The sequence below is a fragment of the Serinus canaria genome, chromosome 26, assembly GCF_022539315.1.
Source record: "Serinus canaria isolate serCan28SL12 chromosome 26, serCan2020, whole genome shotgun sequence".
NCBI classification, from domain to species: domain Eukaryota; kingdom Metazoa; phylum Chordata; class Aves; order Passeriformes; family Fringillidae; genus Serinus; species Serinus canaria.
This window is the reverse complement of record NC_066339.1, coordinates 1,985,269-2,012,268: the sequence shown is the minus strand read 5'-3', so window position 1 is coordinate 2,012,268 and position 27,000 is coordinate 1,985,269. Positions and strand designations below refer to the sequence as shown.

Sequence of the window (27,000 nt, the reverse complement as noted above, 5' to 3'; positions counted from 1 at the left end):
GCCGAGGTGTACTGGATAAACTGGCCCAGGAGGGAAAACAACCTCCAGAGGCTCCTGAAACACCCCAAGACAGCTCGCTCTGAGCAAGGCCTTGCAGAGGCTGATGCTGGGTGCAGGAAGGGATGAGGGGACACAGAAGGACAATAGTGGGACAGACAGAGAAGGAGAGACCTCGACACCCATGGGCCCTTTGCTTTCTGCCTCTGCCACCCCAAACTCTCTCTCTCAGAGAGACCCCAAAGCCCACCCAGGAAAGGAAACAGAGGCACAGAAGAGACTCGGTGAGGAGAGATTTGGTAAGAAGAGACTTTTAATCAGACTCTGATACAGCTCTTAGAAGGTTTCTCCCGGTGGCCGAGGAGCCCGGGCGGCGCTGGCCGGCCCCGCCCGGCACACGTGGGAACTACTGCGGCTACCGGGGACAGGGACGCGCCACCAGAGCTCTGTGCTTTACCTGTACACGAGGGTTTCGCCAGTGTTGTGCTTGTCCCAGGGGAAGCAGCCGCATCCTGCGTGTTCCCGGGGCTGTGCCATGTCCCTCCCGGCCACCAAGGCCACCCGGCCCCGCTCCTGCCAGCGGGACCCACGCTCGGGAAGGGTGGGGACCATTAGAAGGCAGTGGGAGCTTCTCCTGGGAGGTGCTGGGGCACAACGTAACCTGTCAGGGTCTGGGCAGGAGCTGGGAGGTGAGGAAAGGGCTGTTTTGGAGGGATTGAGGGGATTGAGCCGTGGGACATCCTGGGGACCCAGCTCCAGTCATGCCCCCTGCCCTGCACCGGGGTCAAGGTCCCTGCAGCAGAGGCCGGTGCTGGGGAACAGAGCATCCCAACTCCATCCCCACAGGCTGGACCTGCAGCTCCAGCAGCACACGGTGTGCCCCTCCAGCAACCTCCTCTGTGCCTTCTGCAGAACCCAGTGAACACCCTCCCCCCAGAGAGGGAGCAGGGTTTGGACCCCTCCTGCCCTACCCAGCAGCAGGGACCCCGCACTGCTCTGAGCAGCAGGATCTGGGCTGGGAACCCAGCCAGGAGCTGATGTGGGGGGACAGGGATATCGGCAGCGGCTCCCCCCTCTTTGTCCCACTGCCTGAAGGAAAACTGAAAAGTGCCTGTGCTCACAACTAGCAGCTATTCCCTGTGCCTCTGTGCAGAAAAAGAGGAAAAGTGATTTCTAGGGCTAAAAGCCACCGGGGGTCGGCCCAATGCACAGCCTGGCACCCCGAGAAGGTGTGTGGAGGGAGAACCTGCCCCGGCGAGCGGGAGAAACCCCCACACAGGCCCCAAAAGTGAGCGAGTCCAGGCAGAAGTGAAGAATCCTAAAGGCAGCCACGCACACAGACACGCACACCCCACATCTACGGACGAACACGCGCACGCTCCCACGGCAACAACACGGAGCTCCTAAAACCTAACACACACACGCACACCCCCAAACCCCGTGTCTAACACCGAGCTAATGCCACGACAAAACACGAGTATTTCCACAGATAAAAGTAAAGGGGTTGTCCCTCCTCCTCCTCCTCTCTGCTGGATGCCCAGAGCAGCTGGGTGCCCCGGGGCTGGGGGGAGAAGGGGACGTGCACCCACCACACACAAGAAATAAAAAGGTAAAAATATGCCCTGCTATAGAATGAGAATTGATCTGTACAGCACTGGGAATGAAAATAGGTCATGGGCCACTTTGGAATACGATTTGTCATTTAACAGCATTTACAGTGACATTTACAGAATAAATATACAATAGAAATAGCGAATCTCTAGGTTATTATTCCATCTCCTCTCTCTGTATATATCTTATATATATATATAATATAGCTTCTTTGTTACTTTCTTATTGACTTTGCCTCTTATTGATGCTGCAAGAAGAGAGGAAAGTGAGCTCCTCCCTGGCTGGTTTGGGGACATGGGTGGGAGAGAGGGAGGGCCGGATCCTTCCCCTGGGGTTCAAGGAGCATCCTGCCACGGGAGCACATGGGACTGGGTGTTGTGGAGCACATGGGACTGGGTGTTGTGGCTGTGGGAGGTGTCCTGCTCCATTAACTCCATGGGAGCTACGGTGGGAATCCGGCCCCCGGGCTCGGGGGTGTCGGGGAGGTGATGCTGGGCAAGGATTTGACTCATCCTCTGTTCTGCTGGTCAGTGAGGATGGATTCCATAAGAAATGGGAGGGAAAATGTTGCCTAATGATGGGGAAATGCCACCAGATTTGGGCTTCTCCCTTCCAGAGATGATGCCATGGGGACATTTCTGTGTCCCTCTTGCATGGGCAGAGGAAGGAGAAAGAGATGGGAGGGGATGAGGAAGGGAGAACTTCTGGAGGAACGTGGCTGATCCTGACTCACAGATCTTGGAACCATCACTAAGCTGCTTTGGTTCATTCCACTCCTCCATCTTCCCCCCAGAAAAACAGTTAATGAAGGGCTTGAGCTAATTGTCCAGGAAGAGTCTCCAGGTCACCAGCCAAGTCCGTGGAGAAGACTGTGAATGAAGGATCACACCCACAAGAGATGTCACTGTGAGAACCTGCTGGCCCCAGGGATGCTGAAAGTCAGGGCTGTGGTGAATGGACCAGCTGCTTCCTGCCTTCACCTCCAGCCAAAAGGAGAACCAAGGTGACAGAAAAGCAACTGACAGGAAAGCAGAGGAGAGAAGGGCTCATGAACCAGCACCCACAAATGTGGCCTTCAGAGCAGCCTCAAAGATCTTCACGAACAACCTAAGCCCAGCAGGACCCAGGTGAAGCACTCCCCAGCCTTTGGAGGCAACAGAAGGGAGAGAGGGTGCTGCTTCAGTGTCCCCAAGGAAAAGGGGGACGATGCCAGGTTATGCTGACACCCTTGGCAGAAGTGCTTGGTTACAGGTAGGATTCAGGGAAATGACCCTCAGTCCCAGCAGGACTCAGAGCTAGAAGATCCCACCCTTTCCAAACAGCCTGGGGAGAAATAACATAAGGTCACATCAGTCAGATCCCCCAGAAACATGGATGGGCGCGACAGAGGTCCCTGGACTCTCACAAGGGCTCCCCAGCCTGGATCAAGAGCTACTGGGGACCTGGCACTGGCTCCCAGGAGCTGCTGCCCCTCGGATGCCTGTGGTCCCCAAGAGCTGGTCACCCCCACCCAAAGGCTGCTGAGCTCCTGTGGGCTGTGACAGGAGGCACTGCCAAACCCCGGGCTCAGAGGGGACACGAGGAGAAATGGGGAGGCACGTCCAGAGAGAACCAGTGCCCAGCTCACCTCGGCAGGTACAAGGGAGGGAAGTCAGGGGTGGTTTCCTGAGAGCTAAACCAGGAGTGTGGTAGGACTGGATGTCCCACAGCTCCTCTGCTTGTCCCTCTGGGACACGTAAAGAGAGGAGTGAGAGGAGATGATCACCATGCCAGGGATTTTGGTTCAGCAGAGCATCCCCCACGTCAGGAGTAATTCCAGGAGAGCACTCCTGACCCCCATCACACCAACCCCATCCAGACCCCACACAGGCTCACACCCCCAAGCCACTGTCACTTCAGGGGTCCTCCTGCCACTCAGCACCATCACCACCAACCCATGGAACTTCCCAGCTACTCCATCCCATGGCTGTGACATCTCCAAAGAACTCCCAGCCACCGTCCCTGTGCTGGTGGCAACAAAGATTCCAGGGATGCACCCTGCCCTGCCTCACACACCCCAACATCACAGCCAGCCCCACGCTGCTCCCTGCCAACCCTGGTCAGAATTTGGGGGGTTATTTGGGTGTGTCCACAGCTATAAAAACCTACAGGAGATACAACAACAACAACGATGGTGACAACAACAGCACCTTCTTGTGCTATGAACATCGATGATTAATTGTGCTCGTTGGAATAAGGCCATGACTCCTCCCAGCTAAAGGACAACAGACAGGGAGGGAAGAGCTCTGGGTGACAGGAGGAAGTGTGATTTGCTTCCCACCTGCTGCCAGGTCCTTGTTCCAACCATCAGCTGCTTAGAAAAGAGAGATTCTTTGCTTCAGATTTGAGCTGCGTGAGAACAACTCTTGGAAAGGTATTGCAGCATCTCTTGCTCCTCTTCCCTTCCCCGGAGGTGAGTCCAGGGCTCCTGCCTTTCCACCGAGGGTTGTCAGAGGAGTCCTGCCCCTCCTGCAATCCCTTCTTCCCGACATCACCTTAGAAATGGCTGCTTTGCTTACGATTTTAAGAGGGGGTTTCTTCTTCATCTTAGTAATTAATTCTTCTTCACCCTTAGTAATTAATTTTCCTGTTGCCTGGACAGCCAGGATCCACTCCCCAGTGCCCTCCTCTCCTGGTGGGGGTGGTGGGCAGGCGACCATCACAGCTCAGACTCGGGGGTGCTGGCCAGCAGGTACCCGCTCCCGTAGCGTCCGTTGGGAGCGCTGCTCATCTCCATGGGGGAGCTGCTCCCGGGGCCCAGGTAGGAGCGGTGCGTGGGCATGGGCGACGGCGTCTCGCTGGGCACTTTGCTCAGGATGAAGCGGGTCTCGTCGTTGTCTTCCAGGTTGGAGATGTCCTTCATCATCCGGCCCTTCTTGTAGGTGACGGAGAGGGCGTTGGAGCCGTCCGACACCAGGTGGAACTGCCGGAGGATGAAGACCAGAGGCAGAGGGAGGGATGCCAGGATGATCAGGGAGATGAGGATGGCCATGGCCCACGTTGGGTAGAACAGGAACTTTTCAGCAGCCTGGAGGAGACAGATATTAATGTCTCGGGGCTGCTGCAGCAGTGATGCCCACCAGGCACAACATCTCCGAAACACCAGACAGCTCCTGCTGCCTCCTGCCAGACCCAGGGACACCACATGAAGGTGGGCTCAGGTCAGAGGGAAGGATCCTCACACAGGCACAGCGTGCAGCTGTGGGAGCCAACCAAAATCAACAGAAACTTCAGCCCACGGGCAGAGCTGGCTGGAGATACCTGGGCAGCGTGAACAAACTGCTCCCAGGGGATGAGCAGGGTGGGAATGTCACCCAGCAGGAGAGGAAGGAGGAATGAGCAGAGCTGGGATGAGCAGAGTGGTCTGCAGCTCTGAGCTGCCCCTGCTGTGCTGGGGCATGGGAGGGGAAGGGGAGGGAGCAGTGCTCACCTCCTCTCTGATCCACGCGCTGTATCCCGGGGGGCTGACTCCCAGCTGGATGATGCTGGCTGTCATGAGCACGGCCATGCAGATGGGGGACACGTACTTCCAGGTGTAATAGTAGAACTGGTAGGGCCGGAAACCCAGCATTTCCGTCAGCTCCTGCATGAACCTGCCGAGGAAGGACATGGAATCGTGACGTCTCCCACCTCTGAGTGAGAAACAACCTCCCGGGAGCCCCGCTGATGCTCAAGGCAGAGCCTGAAGAAGAACCCAGCTGACCATCTCAGCATCCCTCAAGCATGAAGAACTTGTGGAAAACTCAGGACAAGACCATCTGAGTGTTATCCAGAGCTGCCTTTGCTCTGGACAGCTTCTGAACTAGGAGCACTGTGGGGAACAGCCTCCCCTTCCAGAAGGAATCTCAGAAAAAAAGGGTCATCACAAGTAAGAGATCATCACAACCAACAGGGGATACCCACGAGAAGGACCCACTCCAGGGGCTGTGCTACACCAGGGCAGGGCAGGAGGATCAAAATGAACCCAGCTCCTGCCTCTGTAACTGCCCTTGGAGCATTTTCTCCTGGAGAAAAAGCCATATGGGAAAGAGGTGGAAGGAGGGTTTCTAGTCAGGAGCTACACCACAGTTATTCCTTTTGCTGTAGAAACCCCTTACTTCTTGGTGCCATAAATCCAGGCCACAGCGATGTTCTCCAGGATGACCACGACGGTGAGCGGCAGCGTGGCCGAGTAATCGTCAAACATGGTGACAAAGTAGTTTCCAGAACGCTGCACAAAGATCAGCCCCACTACGAAGGCAAAGATGCAGCAACCAACTGTGGGGAGCAAACAGGCCTGGTCAGCAGAGAGTCCTGAGGGACACCATGACCTCCACAAGGTCCATTCCCTGCATGGGCATGGTCAGCAGAGCCTCCTGAGGGACACCAAGACCTCCACAAGGTCCATTCCCTGCATGGGCATGGCCAGCAGAGCCTCCTGAGGGACACCAAGACCTCCACAAGGTCCATTCCCTGCATGGGCATGGTCAGCAGAGCCTCCTGAGGGACACCAGGACCTCCACAAGGTCCATTCCCTGCATGGGCATGGCCAGCAGAGGGTCCTGAGGGACACCAGGACCTCCACAAGGTCCATTCCCTGCATGGGCATGGCCAGCAGAGGGTCCCAAGGGACACCAGGACCTCCACAAGGTCCATTCCCTGCATGGGCATGGCCAGCAGAGACCCCTGAGGGACACCAGGACCTCCACAAGGTCCATTCCCTGCATGGGCATGGCGCAGTTCCCCCCACCATGTCCACACTCTTCTGGAGTGACTCCTCAAGGGAATGGGGACCTCTCACCCCCCACGAAGGAGGTTGCAGGAGAAGAGGCCTCACCTGTGAACACTTCCTTCCGCACCTTGAAGGTGTCGATGATGGGCGTGGTGATGCCTGACATGGTCCCGATCATGCTCCCCAAGCCCAGGTTGATCAGCATCAAGAAGAACATGACAGACCAGAAGGGTGAGGCTGGGAAGTGGGTCATGGCTTCTGTGAAGGCAATGAAGGCCAGGCCAGTCCCTTGCACCGACTGTTGAGGTGGGGAGAGGACCAAAAGATGAGAAGAAATTGTCAGGGTCACAGACTTCAAGCCCCTCTCCGGTCTCCCTCACCAAACCCTCTTCAAGGAAAGAAAATCCCAGTCTGGTACTGGAGATGAGCTGGTGATGAGCCTGCTCAACCTGTACTGGACAGAGCCTCTCCCACCCCAGGAGGACCCCTGTGTGCTGGGTGAAACCACAGGGACTCAGATCCTCCATCCCTGGAGGGTCTCTAAAAGTTGTTTTTGCTGATCCACGTGCCCAGGATTGACACAGGGCGAGGCAATGGGGCAGGTGACCTGCAGGTGCCACCAGGAGTGCCACCAGGTACCTTGTTGAGCTCATCCTCCAACAGGCAGGCATCCAGGCCCAGCTCTTTGAAGTGCCCCTCCTTCACCGTCATGATCACCCTGTACATCTCGTTGTAGTCCTTGGCAGTGAGGTGGGAGAAGTTCACGTGGGGTGGGATGAGGTCATGGCTCAGCACATTGGTGTTCAGGTAGCCCAAGATCTTCTCAGCGTTCCTAAGGGAGAGCAGAACCTCTCAGGTGATGCAGGGCACCTGAGGCACACTGGATGCACACCCCAGCTGCAGATTAAGAGTCCATCTTGGGGCTGGATTTTAGCTTGGAGGAGCTGAATGTCCAACTCCCTCAGCTACAGAGGTACATCCCTGGAAACCAAGGTCCTCACCATCAGGAACTTGGGTTCACCAAACCCCAGGATCATCCAGCTCCAGACCCACCACAAGTGGCAGCAGCAAAGATCTGCCCACCCCAAACAGAGAAAAAGCAAATCTTACTCCACCACACATTTCTCGTTCATGATGTTGGCCTTGAAGCCCAGCACAGCAAACACAACCAGGGTGGCCAGCACAGACGTGAAGAAGTTGATGAAGGAGACAAGGGTGGCATCGAAGTGGCAGTTGTTGTCCTGCTTGTTGTAGCTGGAGAAGGCAATGACCCCCCCAAAACCCAGGCCCAAGGCGAAGAAAACCTGCGTGGCTGCTTCGCGCCACACCTGGGGGTCCAGCATCTTGTCCAGCTTGGAGGGAAGACAGAAGAAGGAGTTAGGTGGCCTGGTGGCCCCACAGCCCATCCCAGAGCTACATTAAAAGGGCTGAGGTGGTTTTGGGGCAGCTGGGGCTGCTTTGGTGGGGTGGTGGAAAAAAATTATCTCCAAGGCCCCTTCCAACCCAAACCAGTCTGTGACTCCATGATCTGCCGTGCTCAGGTCCGGCTTCACCCAGCACTCACGGGTCCTTCTCCTCATTGACAGAGAGGGAAACTGAGGCATGCAGAGGTCAGGACAAGGTGTGACCTGACCACGTCTCTGCCTGCTCCACCTGTCCCAGATGGGGGTTCCATCTCTCTCTGTGCAGCACCCAGCCCGTGTCCCCCCAGCCCAGGGCACCACCACATGCCCAGAGATGTGTCTCCATCCTCCCCTGGCCATCTCCTGCTTCCAGAGGAGCACTGGAATCAAACATCCTGGCTGGGGGTGTTTCAGCTGTGGTCCCCCCCAGCCACATTCCCCCTCTCCTGGGAGCCAGAGCTGCAGCCTGGAGACCTCCCAGCATCATTCATCAAGGAACCACAATTAATGTCTTCTAACAGCCTCGCCGGCTGAGCTGATTCATCTACATCTCTGCTTAATTAATTAATTAGCTGCTTAATTAATAAGTGCATACCACCAGCAGAGGTTTTTCTGCCAGCCAGCATCACTCCATTAAATCTTTGTATTTACATATTCCCTTGGGCACCTCTGTGCCCCCCAGCCTGGCATCTGGGCAGCAGAGGATGGTGAGTTTGTGAGGCTTGTGGCTGTCCTGGCCACACCCTGAATTTTGGGAGCCACTCCACACCCCAATGATCTATCAGGACCCCCAGGTTTGGGGCTGGTACTTCGATTTTCAGGGTGGGGAGGAAAATAAGGGGAATAATAAGAGAATAAGGGAAAATAGGGCATGACCAGCCAGGAGGGAAAGTGGAACTTGGAACTCTCACCTTGGGTGTGAACATGTGCATGATCCCATCCACTGCCCCACGCAGCAGCAGCCCCCGCACCAAGAAGCAAACAAGCACCAGGTATGGGAAGAGGGAGCTGAAGTACATCACCTGGAGTGAGAGGGATGAACACCCACAGCCTCAATTCCTGCCCCCTGAGCCAGCCAGCCTCCCACCCAGCCCATGGACAGCTCACAGCAGGGAGAAGGGACTGCTTCCCTCCCCAGGATGGGGCTGGCTCCCCAGGGATAAACTGTGGGACTCCTTGGGGAAGGATGGTGCAGGTGGCTGGCAGTGCCCAGGCAGAAAGGTACCTGGGGGCAAGGATGGACAGCAGGCTGGACATGAGGCAGCAGTGTGCCCAGGTGGCCAAGAAGGCCAATGGCTCTGGCCTGGCTCAGGAATGGTGTGGCCAGCAGGAGCAGGGCAGTGATTCTTCCCCTGGCTCAGCACTGGTTGGGCAGCACCTCGAGTGCTGTGTCCAGTTCTGGGTCCCCAATTTAGGAAGGACATGGAGGGGCTGGAGAGTGTCCAGGGAAGGGCAAGAAGGCTGAGAAGGGGTCTGGAGCACAAGTCCTGTGAGGAGGGGCTGAGGAAGCTCAGCCTGGAGAAGAGGAGGCTCAGGGGTGAACCCATCACTCTCTACAGCTCCCCGACAGGAGGGGGCAGCCGGGGGGGGCTGGGCTCTGCTCCCAGGACAAGAGGACACAGCCTGAAGCTGCACCAAGGGAGCTCTAGGCTGGACATTAGGAAGCTCCACACAGAAGGAGTGACTGGGCATCACAAGGGGCTGCCCAGGGAGCTGCTGGAGTCACCGTCCCTGGAGGTGTTTAACAAAAGGCTGGATGTGGAGCCAGGTGGTGCCATGGTCTGGCTGACAGGGTGGTGCTGGGCCACAGGTTGGACTTGATGACCTCAGAGGCCTTTCCAATCCAAGTGATTCTGTGAAGAGCTGGAGCTCAGGGGGATTCTCTGTGCTGTGTGGCTGAGGCCTGGCTGCACGTGTCAGTTGATCTAAACCTCTTTCCTAAACCACCTTTTGATCTTATTCTGGATCCCTCCAGAGGTGACCCCAGCTGTGGAGCGGGTGTGACCATCCCAGGGGACACAGCATTCCTCTGGTAGCCCAGAGCAGGGCAGGAGAGCGTGTCCAGGCAGGTTCTGCTCCCAGGACAGAGCCCAGCCAGGCTCAGGTGGCCACCAACACCCACCTTCCCCGAGGACTGGATGCCTTTGATCATGGCCAAGCCAACAAGGCTCCAGGCCACCAGCAGACACAGGGTCATCTTCCAGTTGAGCCCCCCGCTCTCAGAGATGGAGTTGGAGATGTCCAGGGTCTCCCGGTACCAGAAGTAGGTGGTGGCTGAGCTCCTCTCACATTCTGTCTCCACAACTGCAGGAGAGAGGCAGGAGAGCATGAGAGGAAGAGTCATCCACTGTCTCCTGGGCTGATCAAATGTCAAAGAGCTGCTGGAGCCAGCCAGGAAGGGAGACACCTCTGGAAACTGAGGGGCAGAAATTAATGGGGCTCATTCTTAGCAAAGAAAAGAAGAGACAGGACATAAAACTAGTGCTGGGTGAAAATGAGATGTTAAATACGGGGAGAGACATTTTCATTTGCTATAAAACCTCTCAGAGAGTCCCAGGCTGATCTCAGATGTTATAAAACACCATTAGCTCCATCCGTGTCTCAGGCAGGCAGTGGAGCAGCCCCTGCCTGACTCTCGCTGCCTCCCTCCACAGTCCTGGGCCAGGTCCTGGCCTCAAGCACTGAGGCAGCCTGGAAATCCCATCAGTGGGCACTCTGGATTCCCAGACTGGCATCAAATCCCATCAGTGGGCACTCTGCATTGCCAAAGTGGCACCAAATCCCATCAGTGGGCACTCTGGATTCCCAGACTGGCATCAAATCCCATCAGTGGGCACTCTGCATTGCCAAAGTGGCACCAAATCCCATCAGTGGGCACTCTGCATTGCCAAAGTGGCACCAAATCCCATCAGTGGGGACTCTGGATTCCCAGACTGGCATCAAATCCCATCAGTGGGCACTCTGCATTGCCAAAGTGGCACCAAATCCCATCAGTGGGGACTCTGGATTGCTAAAGTGGCACCAAATCCCATCAGTGGGGACTCTGGATTGCCAGACTGGCATCAAATCCCATCAGTGGGGACTCTGGATTGCCAATGTGGCACCAAATCCCATCAGTGGGGACTCTGGATTGCCAAAGTGGCACCAAATCCCATCAGTGGGGACTCTGGATTGCCAAAGTGGCACCAAATCCCATCAGTGGGGACTCTGGATTGCCAAAGTGGCACCAAATCCCATCAGTGGGGACTCTGGATTGCCAAAGTGGCACCAAATCCCATCAGTGGGGACTCTGGATTGCCAAAGTGGCACCAAATCCCATCAGTGAGGACTCTGGATTGCCAAAGTGGCACCAAATCCCATCAGTGGGGACTCTGGATTCCCAGACTGGCATCAAATCCCATCGGGGGGGAGACAGAGCACCGGAGACACTCATCCAGCCCAAAGGGAAGCTCTTCACATGGTCAGGGCAGCTGTGGCAGAGGAACCTCTGCCTCCTGTGGCCCCACCTTCTGCTGGGGGTGATGCTGTGTCCCACAGTGTCCCAGAGCCCCCTTCCCTGGCTCCCGCTCCCTCCCAGCCCAGCCCCCCGTGCCTCACCGGCCACCGAGCCGTTCTTCACGATGGGGCACTCGCTCCAGGGCAGGGGGTACTGGAAGGACTTGAAGAAGTAAAAGATGCTCCAGCCGATGATGACGTTGTAATAGAGACCGACAAAAAAACAGACCTGGGGGGAGGAAGGAGGAGGACAGGGCATCAAACCACAGGGACAAGGAAATGTGCCCAGGCACCTCCGGGGCTGCTGGGATCAGGGGCGGGCGCATTCCCAATCCAGCCCTCTAGCCATGGGTGGAGCAGGAACACCTCTGGACCTCTCTAGCCTCCCCCTGGTGTTGTGGGAGCTTCTTTGAGCCAGGTCTCACAGGCTCTTGGAGGTCTATAACACACTCAAGATAGCTCAGCTACCCTTGGAGGCATAAAAATCAGCAGGATGGCTTCTGTGGTAGTGTTGGAAACAAAAAGGTTTAATAAAGGGCAAAATAACAAACAGAGAAAAACTGAGCCAGGTGCAAGAGGTAAAACACCTCGCAAAAGCAATTTGTTTCTTTGTTCTCTTTTTTTTCTAGTAAATTGCTCAGGTGGGACTTTTTGGCTTCTATCCGATTAGCTATCCTTAAGTTTGAGGTGAAGTCCCCCAGGTCCTTTGAGGTGTCTTTTTATCCAATTGAGGAGAGAAACTTCTGGGCTTTTTTCCTTTTTAAGAGGACAAAGGATAGTTTTGTCACTCCGTCAACAGGGGCACATTCCCACACCCTGGGGCTCCTCGAGGTTTGCCTCACCCCGCAGACTCCAGGGTGGCCCTGGAGGGTCCCCGGGATGGGGCTGGAGGGTCCCTGGGGTGGGGCTGGAGGGTCCCTGGGGTGGGGCTGGAGGGTCTCGGGGCAGGGCTGGAGGGTCCCCAGGGTGGCCCTGGAGAGTCCCGAGGGTGGGGTTGCAGGGTCCCCGGGACAGGGCTGGAGGGTGGCCAGGGTGGGGTTGCAGGGTCCCCGGGTGTGCTCACCAGGCAGCTGGCGTAGCCGATGCCTCCCAGGCGGGGGCAGATGTAATTCCAGACGCCGATGCTGCCCCGGCGGATCCGCTGCCCCACGGCCAGCTCCAGGAAGAACAGGGGCAGCCCGATGATGACGAGCAGGACCAGGTAAGGGACCAGGTAGGCACCTGGAAGGGGAGAGAAAGGTCATTGCAGAGCTCCCTGCTCCGGTGGGGCCAAGGACAGACGGACATGGGTGGACAAGCAGGGCGGAGCAGGGACAGGCTCTGCCTGGTCCATAGCTTCATTTGCAAATGGCTTCAAGTTGTACCAGGGGAGGCTGAGATTGGATATTGGGACAAATTTCTTCATGGAAGGATAGTCAGGCACTGGCACAGGCTGTGCAGGGCAGCAGGAGAATCCCCATCCCTGCAAGGGTTTAAAAACCGTGGGGGTGTGCCAGGTGGGGACATGGGCCGGGTGTGGCCTTGTGCTGGGTTAATGTTGGGACTCAATGATCTTAGAGAGCTTTTCCAAACTAAATGTTTCCATGGTTTTGTGGTCCAGGAATGCAGATCTGAGCTTGGCCAGAGGAGAAGCTGTGGAGAGAAGCAAACACGTGTGGAAGCAAAGGCTGTGGCATTCCCTGACAGTGTGGATCATGTGGGATTGACCCCAAGGTCCCCAAGGACTCCCTGAATCCACACAGACAAATCTCCACGTGTCCTGGATTGCACGGCAATGCGTGTTCTATCCCCACCTGTCAGAGCTGGGCAGTTCTCTGCTGTCCATGGCCACTGAGTGTCCCTGCAGGGCTGATGAAACTCCACCATCCCATGGGGAGATGCCCCACCCAGGGGAGGAGCCAAGCATTCCTACCTGGATCCAATCTGCCCTGGGAACAGCCCAGCAGCCTTTGCCCACTGCATTCCCAGAGGAGCAGCTTTCTGCTGCCCTGCATTCCCAGAGGGAGAGCAGGCCCATCTCCAGCAGCCCTGGAGCTGCAGAGGAAAACTCCCCCCTTGTGCAGGATCCCTGCTCCAGCAGAACCACAGCTGGCACTGCAGGAGGGCTGAGCCCCCCTGGGATGGGACAGTGCCACCACCCTGAGCCCCCCTGGGATGGGACTGTGCTACCCTGGGATGGGACTGTGCCACCATCCTGTGCCACTGTGGGATGGGACTGTGCCACCCTGGGATGGGACTGTGCCACCACCCTGAGCCCCCCTGGGATGGGACTGTGCTACCCTGGGATGGGACTGTGCCACCATCCTGTGCCACTGTGGGATGGGACAGTGCCACCACCCTGACACACAGGGGCCAGGGCCTGTTCTCACTCTGGCAGTGTTGGTTTGATTTACTGCATTGTTTATTTTATTTTTTTATTTTCTTCTCTAATAAAGAACTGCTATTCCTGCTCCCATATCTTTGCCTGAGAGCCCCTTAATTTCAAATTTATAACAATTCAGAAGGAGGGAGTATACATTTTCCATTTCAGGGGAGGCTCCTGCCCTCCTTAGCAGACACCTGGCTTTCCAAACCAAGACACCACGTGCAAGGAGCCGCCTCCATGAGCTGACCCCTGGGGACACAGCCTCATTCCTGGAGCTGTCGTGTTCCCCCTGGCACAGCCAAGCCCCCTGTCCCAGCACATCCCCTGGACACCCCACACTGCCAGCAGCAGCACCCCCGGGCCATGTGCCACCCTGCATGGCCAAGAGTGGAAACAACTCGGATAAACATTCAGGTAATGTCTGTCTGACTGCTGGGGTGGAGAGGAGCTGGTGCTTCCCGAAGCAGAAGCGATGGCCGTGAGGGATGCGATGACTCACGCTGCAGCTCCCGCCTGGGGAACAGCTCCAGCTCCTGCCAGGAGCTCAGGAATGGGCTCAGGAGAATGTGCCTGGCTCCTGCAGGGTAGCAGAAGGTCCAAAGACAAGTGAAATTCCCGCCTGGATTGACACTCCAGTGACAGCAACCACTCCCCGGGCCCAGGCAGGACCTGGGCAGGGGGTGCTGCTCCAAGCAGGGACTCTGCAAAGAGGATCAGCCCCAGCATGGGTGGGGATGGTGTGTTAAAAATGGGGGCAGGGAGAGAAATCCAGTCTGGGAATCCATAAAATCACAGGGGTTTGGGAAAGCTGCAAAGGCTTCAGAGACAGCAGAACTGCAATTAGAGCTAAGCAGTAGCCATAAGATCTGTCGGCAGAAAAATTATATAAAAAGTAGAAAAGAAATAGACCAATGGTCTGTGTATTAATGCTTGTCTAGAATAATTCCCTAAGATGCAGAAAAGTTTATCTAGAGAGATATTAGGAAGTTCTAAGCTTAATAATGGGGCTCTGAGGATTGTGTTTAAGGCTCACAAGCAGGTATTTTATTTGAAATAAGCAAGCATTGTTTAACCAAAGGTACCTGTGCTTATAGTGGTGGATAGAACTACTGTCAGTATGCTTCTGCTTTGTGTGATTGGTCAAAAAACCTTTAAGGTGAGTTGTAACACTGAGTTCTGTGTCTGCTGCCTGGGATGTGAGCTGCTGGCATCTTCCCATTGTCATAACCATGTAATGAGACTGATGCTGGAAAATAAACCAGCTCAAGGCAGGGTCCCAGCAACCCTGTCCTGTTTGTGACTTGTCCACAGCCCCTGACCAGTGATATTGAGGTGCAGCAGCCCAGGGTGAGTGGGAGGGTAAAAGGAGAGGCAGACAGCAGAGCTGGAGCTCAGGGAAGTTCTGGAAGGACCACGAGCATCCCATCTCTGCAACACTCTCCTGGCTCTCTCACCCTACAGAGAGCTGGATGTGAGACAGATTCAGATGAAATTTTCATCTGAATACTGGACAAATTTTGTCCAGTATTGGAAAATTTGTCCATCTTGCTGGGGTGCCTGGAAAGGTGAGCAGCAGCTCACGCCTGTGCAGCACCAGGGCAGAGCTGCCAGCCCCTGCTGGCTCCCGGCACGCCGAGTCCTGGGAATTTGGCTGCAGCCCATCCTGCCAGCAGCACGCAGCCGCTCTCCCCCGCACACACCTGCTGGGGGAGCAGGAGGGAGAGCAGCCGCCGCCGTCGCATCCTGGAACTGCTCAGAGCGCCAGGAAAGGTCTGTCTGTCTGTCCGTCCCTCCCACACCCTGCACCGCTGCTGGCAGCACCTCACAGCCTGGTGGGAACCCCAGCCAAGAGGGTCAGACACAGCAGGAGGAAAAGGCAGAGAATCAGTGCCTGCCCCATGGGACAGACAGATGATGCCACTTGGGCAGAAGAAAAACCCAGCAAAGCCCAGCAATCTGCTGCTCGAGGCAGTTCCCAGCTCTGTGCCTCAGTTTCCCCATCCATGGAATAGTGGCAATGGTTGGAGCAGCTCGTAAAGCTTTTATTTGAAGTCCTGCAGCAGAAAGATGTTCTGTCACAGCAAGGAGCTCCTAAAGCAGCTGCTTGTCCCAGTCCCTGCCTGGCTCAGCGCTCCTGAATCCCAGCACGGCTGGGTCAAACCCACATTCACCCCCTCTGCTGCAGCAGTGTCAGGGCTGTGCTGCCCCAGTCCCCATCCCCATTCCACATCCCATCTGGTCTGGTGTCCAAAACCACTGCTTTGACACTCCCCACACGGAGACAGCAAGTTCAGCCCCAGATGTGAGGAATACACCAGGAGGAATCCCAGCCTGGGAATACCAGTGGAACCTCCCACCACCCAGCACTGCTCAGATGAGGCCAAAGCCCCCCAGATACTCAGGACAGCAGAGAGCTCAGCCTAAGCTGAGGGTTTTTCAGTGAGTGCACTAATTACGGTTAATTAAGGATCTCTGTGGCATGGGGGAACTGAAGCACAGCTGGGTTAATCCTTGGACAGAAGGAGGATGCTGGTTCTCCAACCTCTGGTTCTAAATCTGGTTTTTAAATCTCATTTAATGGGGATATCTGGTTCTAAATCTCATTTAATGGGGAAAACTTTCTTGGCAATCAGAGGCCAGCTGTGGGCAGCTCTGTAGTGAAGCCAGCAGGGCTGCACTGAATTTGGGGTGAACACCCATGAAGAGCTGTGCTGAGCCAAAACCAAACCAAGCCAGAGCCAAAGCAGGGCTCTGGGAGGTGCTGGGAGGTGCTGGGATGCAGGAGCTGTACACTTCCAGCTCTATCCTGGATGGGGAGGGAAGGGAATGGGGCTGAGCAGCCCGGGGAGGGAGGGGAGTGCTGACTGCACAGGGCACAGTGACTCATCCTGATGTGACACTGGAGGTGTTTGAATTATTGAGGGCAGCTGCAGGGCTGGGCCACGGCAAAGGATGGAACACCGGGAACACGGGGAGCTCAGGGACAGGGGCACTGTCCTGGCTCCCTCCAGCCTGGCTAGGAAGGGGCTGGGTTTGGATCAATGATGAGGAACCCACCCAGGAAGGGTGGTGGGGCTGAGCACAGCTGGGAGAGACCTGACCCTCTGGGCTGCTCTTGGAAACCCAGGGAGGAGGCGTGGAGTGGGATGAGGGAACGGGCTGACTGCAAGGAGGGTTTGGGAATGGAATGGGACCACAAAACGTGGCTCCAAGGACCCAGGGAAATGGAGGGGCTCTCTCTTCCCTTTCTAGCCCTAATTTCCAAATTAGCACTAGGTTCAGGGGTCAGAGAACCACACAGCCTACAGCTCTCGAGTGCAGAGGGAGCACAGCACTGTGCCAGCATTGCTCTGTGCCCATCACTGCTGACCTGGGTCAGTCGTGACACTGGGACCTCAGCCACAGCCCCAAGCTGCCACTAGGCTTAGGGTGAGGGATCAGAGAGCCACAGAGCTCCAGGGATACTGGGGCTGATGCCACTTGCAAATAAATACTCCCAACAGGAATCAGGGGGAGCAGCCAAAAATCCTGGCCCCAGCTTGGGATCCACCGTGACTTTGGGGCAAGCAGGTGGACAGTCTTTAGGGAGAGGCCATCCTGGAGATCTCCACATCTCAGCACAACTCCTGGCTGCCCTTTCCCCCTTCAGAGCCCAAACACCACACTTTAGAGTCCAAACTGTGATATCCACATGCCCTCTAACAGACAGAGATTGAGCTTTCTCAGAATTTCTCCTGAGAAAGGCTATAAGAGAAGCAGAGAAAAGAATGATCACAACAATTCTTATCTCATTTGCTGCTCCCGTGTTTGTGCCCATGTGGAATATTCTGGACATTGTTTACCCGAGCTGATTGCTTGGTTGGATTTTGGTGATGGTGTTTTGGGTTCATTGGCCAATTGGATCCACGTGTGTGTGTTGGGAGAGGGTCACAGGTTTTCCAGTTAGTTAGTTAGTGACAGTTCTTGTTAGTGTAATATCTGTAATATAGTTATAGTACAATAAAGTCATTAATGAGCCTCTGATATCATGGAGTTCTGCACAGCATTCTTCCCACCCATCAGGCATCAGAGCACCAATACCAAATAACACATTTTAGAGCCAAAAATCACCTCTGTCCTCTCCTGGGATCCACCCCCCAACACACAGCGAGGCAGGACTGGGTCACACCCCCTTCTCCAAGGGCTGATCCCATGCTGTTGGAACCCAGGACATTCCTCTGACTGCCCTGCATGGCTCGAGACCCTGGCAAGGGGCTCAGAGACCAAAGACACCTGTGCCTTTGATTTTAACCCATGGAAACAATTACCAACTTTGTGTGAAGAGTTACAAGTCACAAGAGTTTGAGTAGAATGATAGTTCATTTGTCACAGGGTGAAAAAGTAGAATTTTGGGGATTTAGAATGGGAGTTCAAGAGGCAAGATGGAGGAATCTGGGTGTGTCCTGTCTTTCTCCTTCTTCTTCTTGTCCTCCATCTTCTGCTGGGATGGTGACACTTTTAGATTGGTTTAAGATAGAGACAGACTGTCTAACATAGGTGATGGGTATTGGAAAATTATTGTAAATAAAGCACAGGTAGTTTGTAGTATAAAAAGTTAACACCACCCCAAGGGCAGGGACTGTGCCACAACCCAACCTGCTGGACAGATCTCAGCAGGGCAGAGAAAGAATGGAATAGATAAGAGAAAATAAACAGCCCTGAAAAGCAGAGCCGAGGAATCCTGAGTTCTTCTTCAGTCATGGGGCTGGGAAAAAGACTCTTTAACACCTCGGGAGCCATTTCAGCACCACAAAACCCGAGACCATCCCTGGCCCGTCTCTCACCTCCTCCATTCTTCTGGCAGAGGTAGGGGAAGCGCCAGACGTTGCCCAGCCCCACGGAGTAGCCGATCTGCGCCAGGATGTACTGCAGCTTGCTGTTCCACGCCGGCCGGTTCTCCGCCTCCAGCTCCTCATCCCCCTCCTTCTGCTTGTCCCACGTGTCCCCTGTCACGTTGAGGACGCTGCGTTTGTAGTCCACGGGCTCCTGGTGGGCCAGCAGGTCAGCCACCGACTCGGTGACATGCTCGCTGCTGTGCTCCCGCTGCGTCACCTTGCTGTTCTTCGGCATCGGGACGGCCCCGGGGCGGCAGCGGGGAGGGAGGAGGATGAAGGTCCCGCAGGGAACAGCACAGAGGGGGAGCTACAGCTCGGGCCTCACCTCCTCTTCATCAGCAGGACCTGCGTGGGGAAGGGGTCAGCCAGGGTCACTTGGGTTTGTCTCATCCCCAGTGACCTGGTGGGAACGGCAGGGCCAGGAGAGAAGGGTGTCCATCCCCCTGTGATCTGGGACCTGCAGAGAAGGGTGTCCACCCTGTGATCTGGGACCTGCAGAGAAGGGTGTCCACCCCTGTGATCTGGGACCTGCAGAGAAGGGTGTCCATGCCTGTGATCTGGGACCTGCAGAGAAGGGTGTCCATGCCCCTGTGATCTGGGACCTGCAGAGAAGGGTGTCCATCCCCCTTTGATCTGGGACCTGCAGCACCAGGAGAGAAGGGTGTCTACCCCCACCATGTCTTGGGACCTGAACCTGAACCTGGAGGGTCTCCTGCTCCAGGAATGATGGACCAGGAGCAATGTTCTGGTTGAGAATTAGAGAATACCAGGATGGTTTGGGTGGGAAGGGACCTTAAAGTTCATCCAACCACACTCCTGCCATGGCAGGGACACCATTCACAGGCCAGGGACACGTCCCACAGGCCAGGGACACCTCCCACAGGCCCGGTTGCTCCAAGCCCCATCCAACTTGGCCTTGGACACTTCCAGGGATCCAGGGCCAGCCACAGCTGCTCTCATTCATGGAGAAAAGCCTCCTGTGTCCCAGAGAGAGGGCTTTCCCTGGGCTCCAGGGGACAGTGATGGGTGATGACAGGTCACATCACTGTGACACCTCTTCCCCTCTCTATCACCTCCAGCCCAGCAGCTGAACCTCACAAGGCCTGACACCAAACCCAGCTCTGCCCTGCCTGTCCTGCTCCTTCCCCTCCTGACCATCAGCACAGCCCCAGCCTCACTCACGACAGCTTGGAAGCACTCAGGGGACAGTGACACATGCCCAGGCTATCTCTGCCTCCCAGGAAGTTATCAGGAGTGACTTAAAAGCCTTGGAGGCTGATGCTAAATCTCCCCAGGCAGCTTTACAACAGATAACAGCTGCAAAAACAGCAGCAGCCAAGGCAAAGCCATCCACCCTGGCCCCTTCACTTCCCAGCCTTCAGCGTGGGTCAGGAGGAGTGATCCTGCACAGAAGCACCTCAGGAGGTGCTCAGGACACAGCCCAGCCCTGCAGATTTCCCCCCCTGCCTCAAAAATCTTGGGGACATTGTGGAAATCTGCTCCACTGAGCTGGAGATCCCCAGACTGGGGAAGCACCCTGTCCTTCCTCTCCATACTGGGAACACTGGGGTCAGATGGGGCAGCTCCCACCCTAGACTGGACCATGGTGCTACATCAGCTGGGGGGAAACCACAGAACTCCCACAATAAATCCCTCAGCTTGGAAAAGTGACCCTCCTGAGGAGCTGCACTCCCCTCTTTCCTGTGCTCTCCATCTCTGCTCCCAGGGCACACCCAGCTGGTGGCTGGGCCATGGCAGAGCTCAGAGACCTGACCCACCCAGCTGGGCAGCAGAGCCACCTCCTCCCACCCTGGGGGCTTTTCCAGAGCCATTCCCAGCTCTTCTCTCCTCTTGGACATTTTTGATCCAGCTCAGCCCACAATCCCACCCATTTTAGGGGCAGTGGGTTCAGCCCAGGCAGCAAAGCCCATCCCCACCCCAGCCCAGGAGCAAAGCACGGGGAGCAGGAAACCTCCCCCTCACCCACCCTCACCCTGGTGTTTTCTCACCCTTGTCGGAAGTTCCCCCTTTGCCAGGCCCTGTTCCTATATGAAAAAAAAAAAAAAATCTATTTTCAACTGCCGGCTGCATCTGTTGCCAGGCAACCATCTCGGCTCCACATCTTTCCTGGATCCGGCTCCTCCGGAGAAGCCGCTTGAGTTATTTTGTCAAGCCTAGGCCAGCGATGTTTAATTTCCTAACGAGGGCTCATTCACACGAGCCGCTCGCTGCTCAATCGCGGCAATTACCGGCACGTGGCTGCCCGGGGCTGGAGCATCTCAGCCGGGGCGGGGATGGGCACAGAGCACGGCCAGGGCCCCACCCGGCAGCCAGGAAAGGACAGGATTCCCATCAGGGCTGGCTCGGGCTCGCTGCGGATTTTTGCAGAGCTGGCTAAATCACCCACGGGTTGTTTGCTGCTCCCTGTCTGCTCAGCAGCTCCTTCGGAGCACCAGGAGGACTCGGGCTTGGGGCTAAAGTAGCTCTTAGGATCTTCTAAAGTATCTCTTTAGGATCCCCTAAAGTATCTCTTTAGGATCTCTAAAGTTTCTCTTCAGGATTAGGGAGAGAGCCAAGAAGATCCAGGACGTGCTGGCCAAACCCCCAGAGTACAGTGGGGGCACTCAAACTGCTCTCCTGGGACACCCCAAGCCCTGGAGGTGCCCAGCTCCAGGGCAGGTGGTGCTGAGCCAGGCCAGCACCGTGGGGTCAGCACAGACCCCACAGCATCCCTCCCTCTGGACCTCAGCCTGTTCCTCTCCTCGGTTTAGGTGCCACTGAGTTGTTCTGAGGGCTGGGAGGCACCAGGATCTGTATCCTGGAGGAGCAGGGTCCTTCCAGCCCCTACAAAGCCCCAGGAGCTCTCAGAGCCTTGGAGGACACTCCAGAGAGCAACATTCCCAAAGGATTTGGGGGATCAGCAGGGCTGCTTGGATGGCACGGGGCTGGGCTCTCTAAACACTGGCAGGAGGGTGGAGCACAGGTACAAGTCCTCCTGCCCGTGCCCAAGCTAAACTAGAGGGGAAACCATGGCAGAGATCCAGATCTTGATCCTGGCATGGCTCTGGCACTGTCCCATGGCTGCTTTGGGGAGCTCCTGCTGTCTCCCCATGGCTCAGCCCCAGCCTGGGCATGGCGGTGCTGCCTGGCAGGGATCCAGGCTGAAGGAGAGAGGATCATTCCTGATTCCATGAGCACAGCCAGCCTTCACCATCCCCATCCCTGCTGGGAATGGGAGATGAGCCCAGCCAGAGCCTGCACGAAGCCACCAGCCCACACAGCACAGGAACAGGGCTCAGGGAAAGCCAGGTCAGCAGGGCTCTTCCTTCTCATTTCCCCAGCTTTTTGCACCAGCCCCGAGGTCTGCACTCTCAAACGAAAAAGCACAGCCCAAATCCATCTGAGAAAGGTATTTCTGCGCATTCCTTTGGTAGAAAAGGGAATTTAATCAAAAAAATCATCTGCCAAAAATAACAACCACCCTGTGAGAAAGACAAGGCAGATCAGCTGACAAGCAGGAGCTTTCCGGGCTGGAGCGAGATAGAAAACCCTTGTCACTGACAGATGGAGATTCAGCTTGTTTACTTAGTCCCCATGACCTTAATTTTCTTAAATGTGCATTTTTTCTCTCTCTTTAGAAGACAGATTAGGGTCTTTCAGAGCCCATGGCTTGAAAGAACCTCACTTGTGCTGCCAGACCAGGGCTGCCTTTGCACCCACAGCTTTGCCCATGTACACCCAGTGCTGGTGCCACCCAGCTGGAGAGGGAACGTGGCCTTTGCCACTGCAGGACCTGGAAAGGACCAGTTCCTGCTGGTGTCTCTGAACAGGCATTGCAAGGGGAGGGAACAACTCACCTCATCCTGCCCCGTGTCCCTGGGTGTGTCCTTGAGCAGGATTCCCTGGTCCCAGTGGAACCTTCACATTGAGCTCCTCAGACAGCAAACACCATCCCCAGAGCCCTGGGCTGAGTCCAGTGCTCCTGCTGGCACAAAGTGACAGTCCCCATCCATGTCCAGGTGGCACAGGGTGACCCCAAGCACCCCATGCCTTTGGACGGGTGTGGGAACCATCACTGCAGCAGATCCAAGGCACGTGGGACTGGTTTGCCACAGGACAAACTGGATTTAACCCACCAGGGACGGGGCAGGGATGGAGAAGCTCCTGCCTTGTCACACCCAGGGGTTTAATCCTGCTCAGAGGCTCCCATGGATCCCAAAAGCAGCCATGGGAAAAGCTGCTTTTTGGGGTGAGTGAAGAGCCCCCAGACCCCCAGCCCTGGCAGCAGCCTCACCAAGGGCCAGGGGAGCAGGGAGGTTCCCAGCCACGTGTCCTGGCTCTGCCCATCCCTGCTTTCTTGGGAAGGCAGCTGGGGAGCAATGAACAGGCTGGAAATGTGTCAGCAAAGCTTTCAGCTGGGCCTGGGAAAGCAGGGGAAGGCAGGGAGGAGATGGGGATTTACAGCAGAACCCAAGGAGAGCAGCCACCACCAGCAAACGTGCTCTGGGTCCAAATGATGGAGTGCAGTGGAATTTCCCCTCTCCCGTGTCCAAATTCTACATTTATCCCTCATTTGGGTCCAGAAAGGAGAAACTGAGGCAGGAAAAGCCACAAGATGAGACTGGGTGAATTAAAAATGAGCATTTCACCCCCTGGGGACTCTGCTGGTCCCTCCCTGCCCCGCCATTACCATTTCTCCCACTTCAGCTTCCGCAGAAATCTCCCACAGCTCCTAAAGGAGAGGGGAAAGATGTTCCTGGTGGAGCACCCAGCTCAGCTGGCCTGGGAAGGTCCAGCTCGTCCCATCAAGGTCACAGAGCAGGGAAAGGAGGGAGGAGTGGGGACAGAGGAGCCGAGGGATTTCGGGAGGTGGAAATCTACTCTCAGCTTGGGGCTGGGAGATCTGAGCATCAATTTGCAGCTCCTCATCCTCCCTGACACACACAGAGCCAGGGAAATACTGCACCCAGGGCAAGGCTGCTCGGTCAGGTGGGGAGCCTGGAGCAGGGAGGAGAAGGGACAGATCCAAGGTCACCAAGGAGCAGAGGAGGAGGGAAGGACCACGGATCCCTCCTGTCCTCCCTCTGTGCTGCACAGCCAAAGAGAAGGAGACCTGGATGCACATCCCACTTTGGCCAAGTCATAAGAAAGCCAGCTCCCAGCTCCAGGCCCCTTCCTGCTGCTCCCTGAGGTCAGGAGAGCCTCTGTGCTGGGATGGGGATGGCCCTGGCAGAGCTGGTCCTGGGGGAAGCATCCCGCTCTTCCAAGCCACAGGAAACCAAGGGCAGGACCCTCCCAGCAGCATCCAAACTTCTCTTCAAAGCCCCAAGAAGAGATTTCTACCCAAGGCAGAGTTTTTGCAGCTCTGCCCAGCCCTGCCCTGCTCCGAGGACCTTCCCACAGCCTCCACCTCACAAACCTCCCTCTTCCACCAGCCAAGGCTGGTCCAAGGCACCTCCATCTTAAATCTGCTCCGTGCTGGGGTTTGCTCCTCCCCGCCCGGCCTCTGGCTCCTCGTGGGAAGGGTTTTACCATCTGGGCTCATTAGGGCTGCTCCCATTGTCCCCTCGTTAAAAGGAACCCTGCTAATTAGCACCCAGCTCCCACGGGGTGACTCAGTGCCACCAGGGCTGTCCCCTGCTCACACCCAGCCCTGGGGAGGCACAGACTGCAGGTGGGGTCAGCGTCAGAAGGTGACAGAGCACGGGACACCTGCGGGAAGCATCCCAGGGCTGGCTGGGGCTGAAGGCAGCCCGGCCTCTCGCATTTCCCCCGGAGGGGCTGGAGCCGCTCCTCGTCCTTCCCGTCCCGCTTTAGCATCGTGACACAGGAGAGCCGATGAATCAGAGCTGCCCCCGCTTCTGTCTTACACCCACCCCGGTGGCTGAGAGCGCCCAGATGTTATAAATAACCCCAATTCCTCTCGAGGAAAGCAGGGCTGGGGCTGCACCAGCCCCTGCCCCACCACTGCCTGCTCTGCCCACCTCAGAGGGACACGGCTGTGACCTTACAGCCACTCTCGTCCCCAGGAGGTGCCAAGAAACCTCCGGAAGGGTTTTACCGCTGGGTCACAAGGCGGGCACGGGAGGAGCAGCCCCGGCACTCGGGTTTGTCACGAAGCCGTGAGCCCGTGGATTCAGGGCTTGGGGCTCCTTTCATGTCTCACTCGGTAGCATGAAAACACACACAGCTGCAATAACGTGACACCAGAGCAAAGGCAACCATCATATGATCCCTTCAGGGCTCTGTTTGATTCACCAGATGATCGTTTCCCACTTAGACCTCAGCGATCCATTGTAACTCACCCACTCCAGCCAAAGGTTACTGAACGAGCCCCACACCAGCCGAGATTTATCCTGAAAAGCCACGAACGGGCAGCATCCAAAGCCCGCCGTGAGTGCAGCTTTTCCCGTTGTAATTCATGAAGCTGCTGCTACGTTTGTAAACAAACAAATCCAAACCCAGCCCGGGATGGGGTAAAAGCAGGGCTGCTCCTCCCAAGGCAATGATTTCACCTGGACGTGGGCAGGTCAGCATCTGATTTGGGGTAAATCTGATCCTCGTTACTCCAGCTCTGCTCTAACTCCAGATTCCTGCTCTCTGCAAGCCTGAGGTAGCAGTGGAGTCACTCCAGATTTAAACTGAACCCTTTTATTCCTGCTGGTTTCAGCAGAGCCATCTCCATTCCATCCCAGTGGACAGCTCAGACCCACATTTTATTTCCCTTGGAGCAGTCACACCCCCAGCCAGGTTCCTTGACCTAGTCCTGACACCTCTGGAGAAATATTCACAAGGAACTCTCCACCCTGCCGAGAATAGCTCAGCTGCCGCGGTGCTCCGGGTTTTTTTTCCTCCCAAGACCAGAAATAGTTACATCAGCTCCTGATGGATTGGAACCTCAGGTGCTTCAGGCACAAGGCGTGATCCAGGGAGCAGGATTTCACCTTCTGGGTCCTCGACAAAGAGCTGGGAGCAGATTTCTCAGCTGGTTTGAGCCCCACATTCCCGGAGTGATGGAAATTTGGATCTGGCCAAGAGGCCAGCCCAAAAAAACACACCTTTGGGTTTATCCAGCGTGCACAGAGGGGGCCAAGGGCTCCCCACACCCAATCCTGGGAATTTCACAAAACCAGGACCCCAGACCCCATTTTCCACCTCAAACCTAACCATCCACACTCAAAGAGCAGCACAAAAATAAAAGAAGGGGCACCCCCCCACCACCACCACTCCAGGGACCAGGACTGAAATATTCATTGCAGCTTTCTCCTCTCCCAATGTTATTGTCAAGGTCAACCTGGAGGCTGCATTCCCACCCATCCTCAGACGGGATGGGCCCCCCCGCAGCAGGAGCCGGGCAGGACCCCAGAGCCACCCCCGGCGGTGACCCCCCCAGCCCCTGGAGTGCCTCTAAATGTCCCCTCAGCCCTGGATGCCACCACCCCGAGGGCCACGCCTGGTACCTCCAGGCTGGGCTGTCCCCTCCATTAACCTCACCCCGGCCCTGAGCATCTTCCCCCCCAAAAGACCCCGCTGGGGAGGGGGCACCCAGGGCCGGCAGGGTAGGGATGGGGGAGCATCCTCACCTCGGCGCTGCGGCGGCTCCCTGGGAGGATGAAACCGACCCGATTCCAGGAGAAACTGGCCGGGTCCCGGAGGAAACGGCGCAAATTCCCGGCAGGAATCACCCAGGCTCCCAGCAGGAATCACCAGGGGCGAGTGCGGGCGGCGGCGGGGCCGCTCCGAGGCTGCCGGTGCTGCAGGGAGCCGGGCAAACGGGAGCGGCGGCGGTCGGGAAAGGCGGGCAGTGCTCGGGAAGGGCTCCGCGGGGAAGCTCCGAGGTACCGGCGGCTCCGCTCCGCTCCGGGTCCCCCCCCCGCCCGCCGCCGCCCGGTGGATGCGCGCTGGGCTCGCCCGGCCCCGCTCGCCTTCGCCGGAGGGAGGTAACTCCGAGCGGCTCCCGGGAAATCAAGAAAAAAAGGGGATAGCAAATTCAAAAAAAAAAAAGAGAAATTAGAAAAAAAAAATCAACGCGAAGGGACACGCAGCCCCTGACGCAGGCTTGAGTCACCAGGGCTGCGCGTCAAAGCTGGGGTGCCGGGCCACCCCCCCTGCTCCGAGGGAGGCTCTCGCCTTCAAAAAAAAGTAGCATCGAGTCCTGACACAAAGGGGTGGATCTGGTTTTGCAGTGGGGAAAATAAAATCCCATTTAAAATGACCCTAAAGAGCGGCCCCGGGAGGGCCCTCCTGGCTGCTGATTCCCCCGGGGTAGGGGGTACTTGGGGGGTTTGGGAGCCCCTTTCCCCTGATTTATTGTCAGAGACTTGTAGGGGGGTTTGCATTGGAAGGGACTTTGATGAGCACCTCGTCCCTCTCCTGCCATGGCAGGGACACTTCCACTGCCCCAGGCTGGTCCCAGCCCTGTCCAGCCTGGCCTTGGGCACCTCCAGGGATCCAGGGGCAGCCACAGCTGCTCTGGGCACCTGTGCCAGGGCCTGCCCACCCTCA

General features: G+C 56.6%; 1 protein-coding gene across 1 annotated transcript; it reads right to left on the bottom strand.

The window, feature by feature from the left end:
* Positions 1-695: 695 nt before the first annotated feature.
* On the bottom strand, positions 696-26,288 carry SLC6A17 (solute carrier family 6 member 17). The gene is made up of 12 exons (XM_030232741.2): positions 26,079-26,288; positions 18,445-18,840; positions 12,320-12,477; positions 11,359-11,485; positions 9,884-10,065; positions 8,673-8,783; positions 7,469-7,710; positions 6,998-7,190; positions 6,464-6,656; positions 5,745-5,904; positions 5,078-5,240; positions 696-4,675 (listed from the first exon to the last, which is right to left on the bottom strand). Exons 2-12 carry the CDS (start codon positions 18,728-18,730, stop codon positions 4,307-4,309), a joined length of 2,184 nt encoding a protein of 727 aa, XP_030088601.2. The 5' UTR covers positions 18,731-18,840; positions 26,079-26,288; the 3' UTR covers positions 696-4,306.
* Between the last annotated feature and the right edge of the window lie 712 nt (positions 26,289-27,000).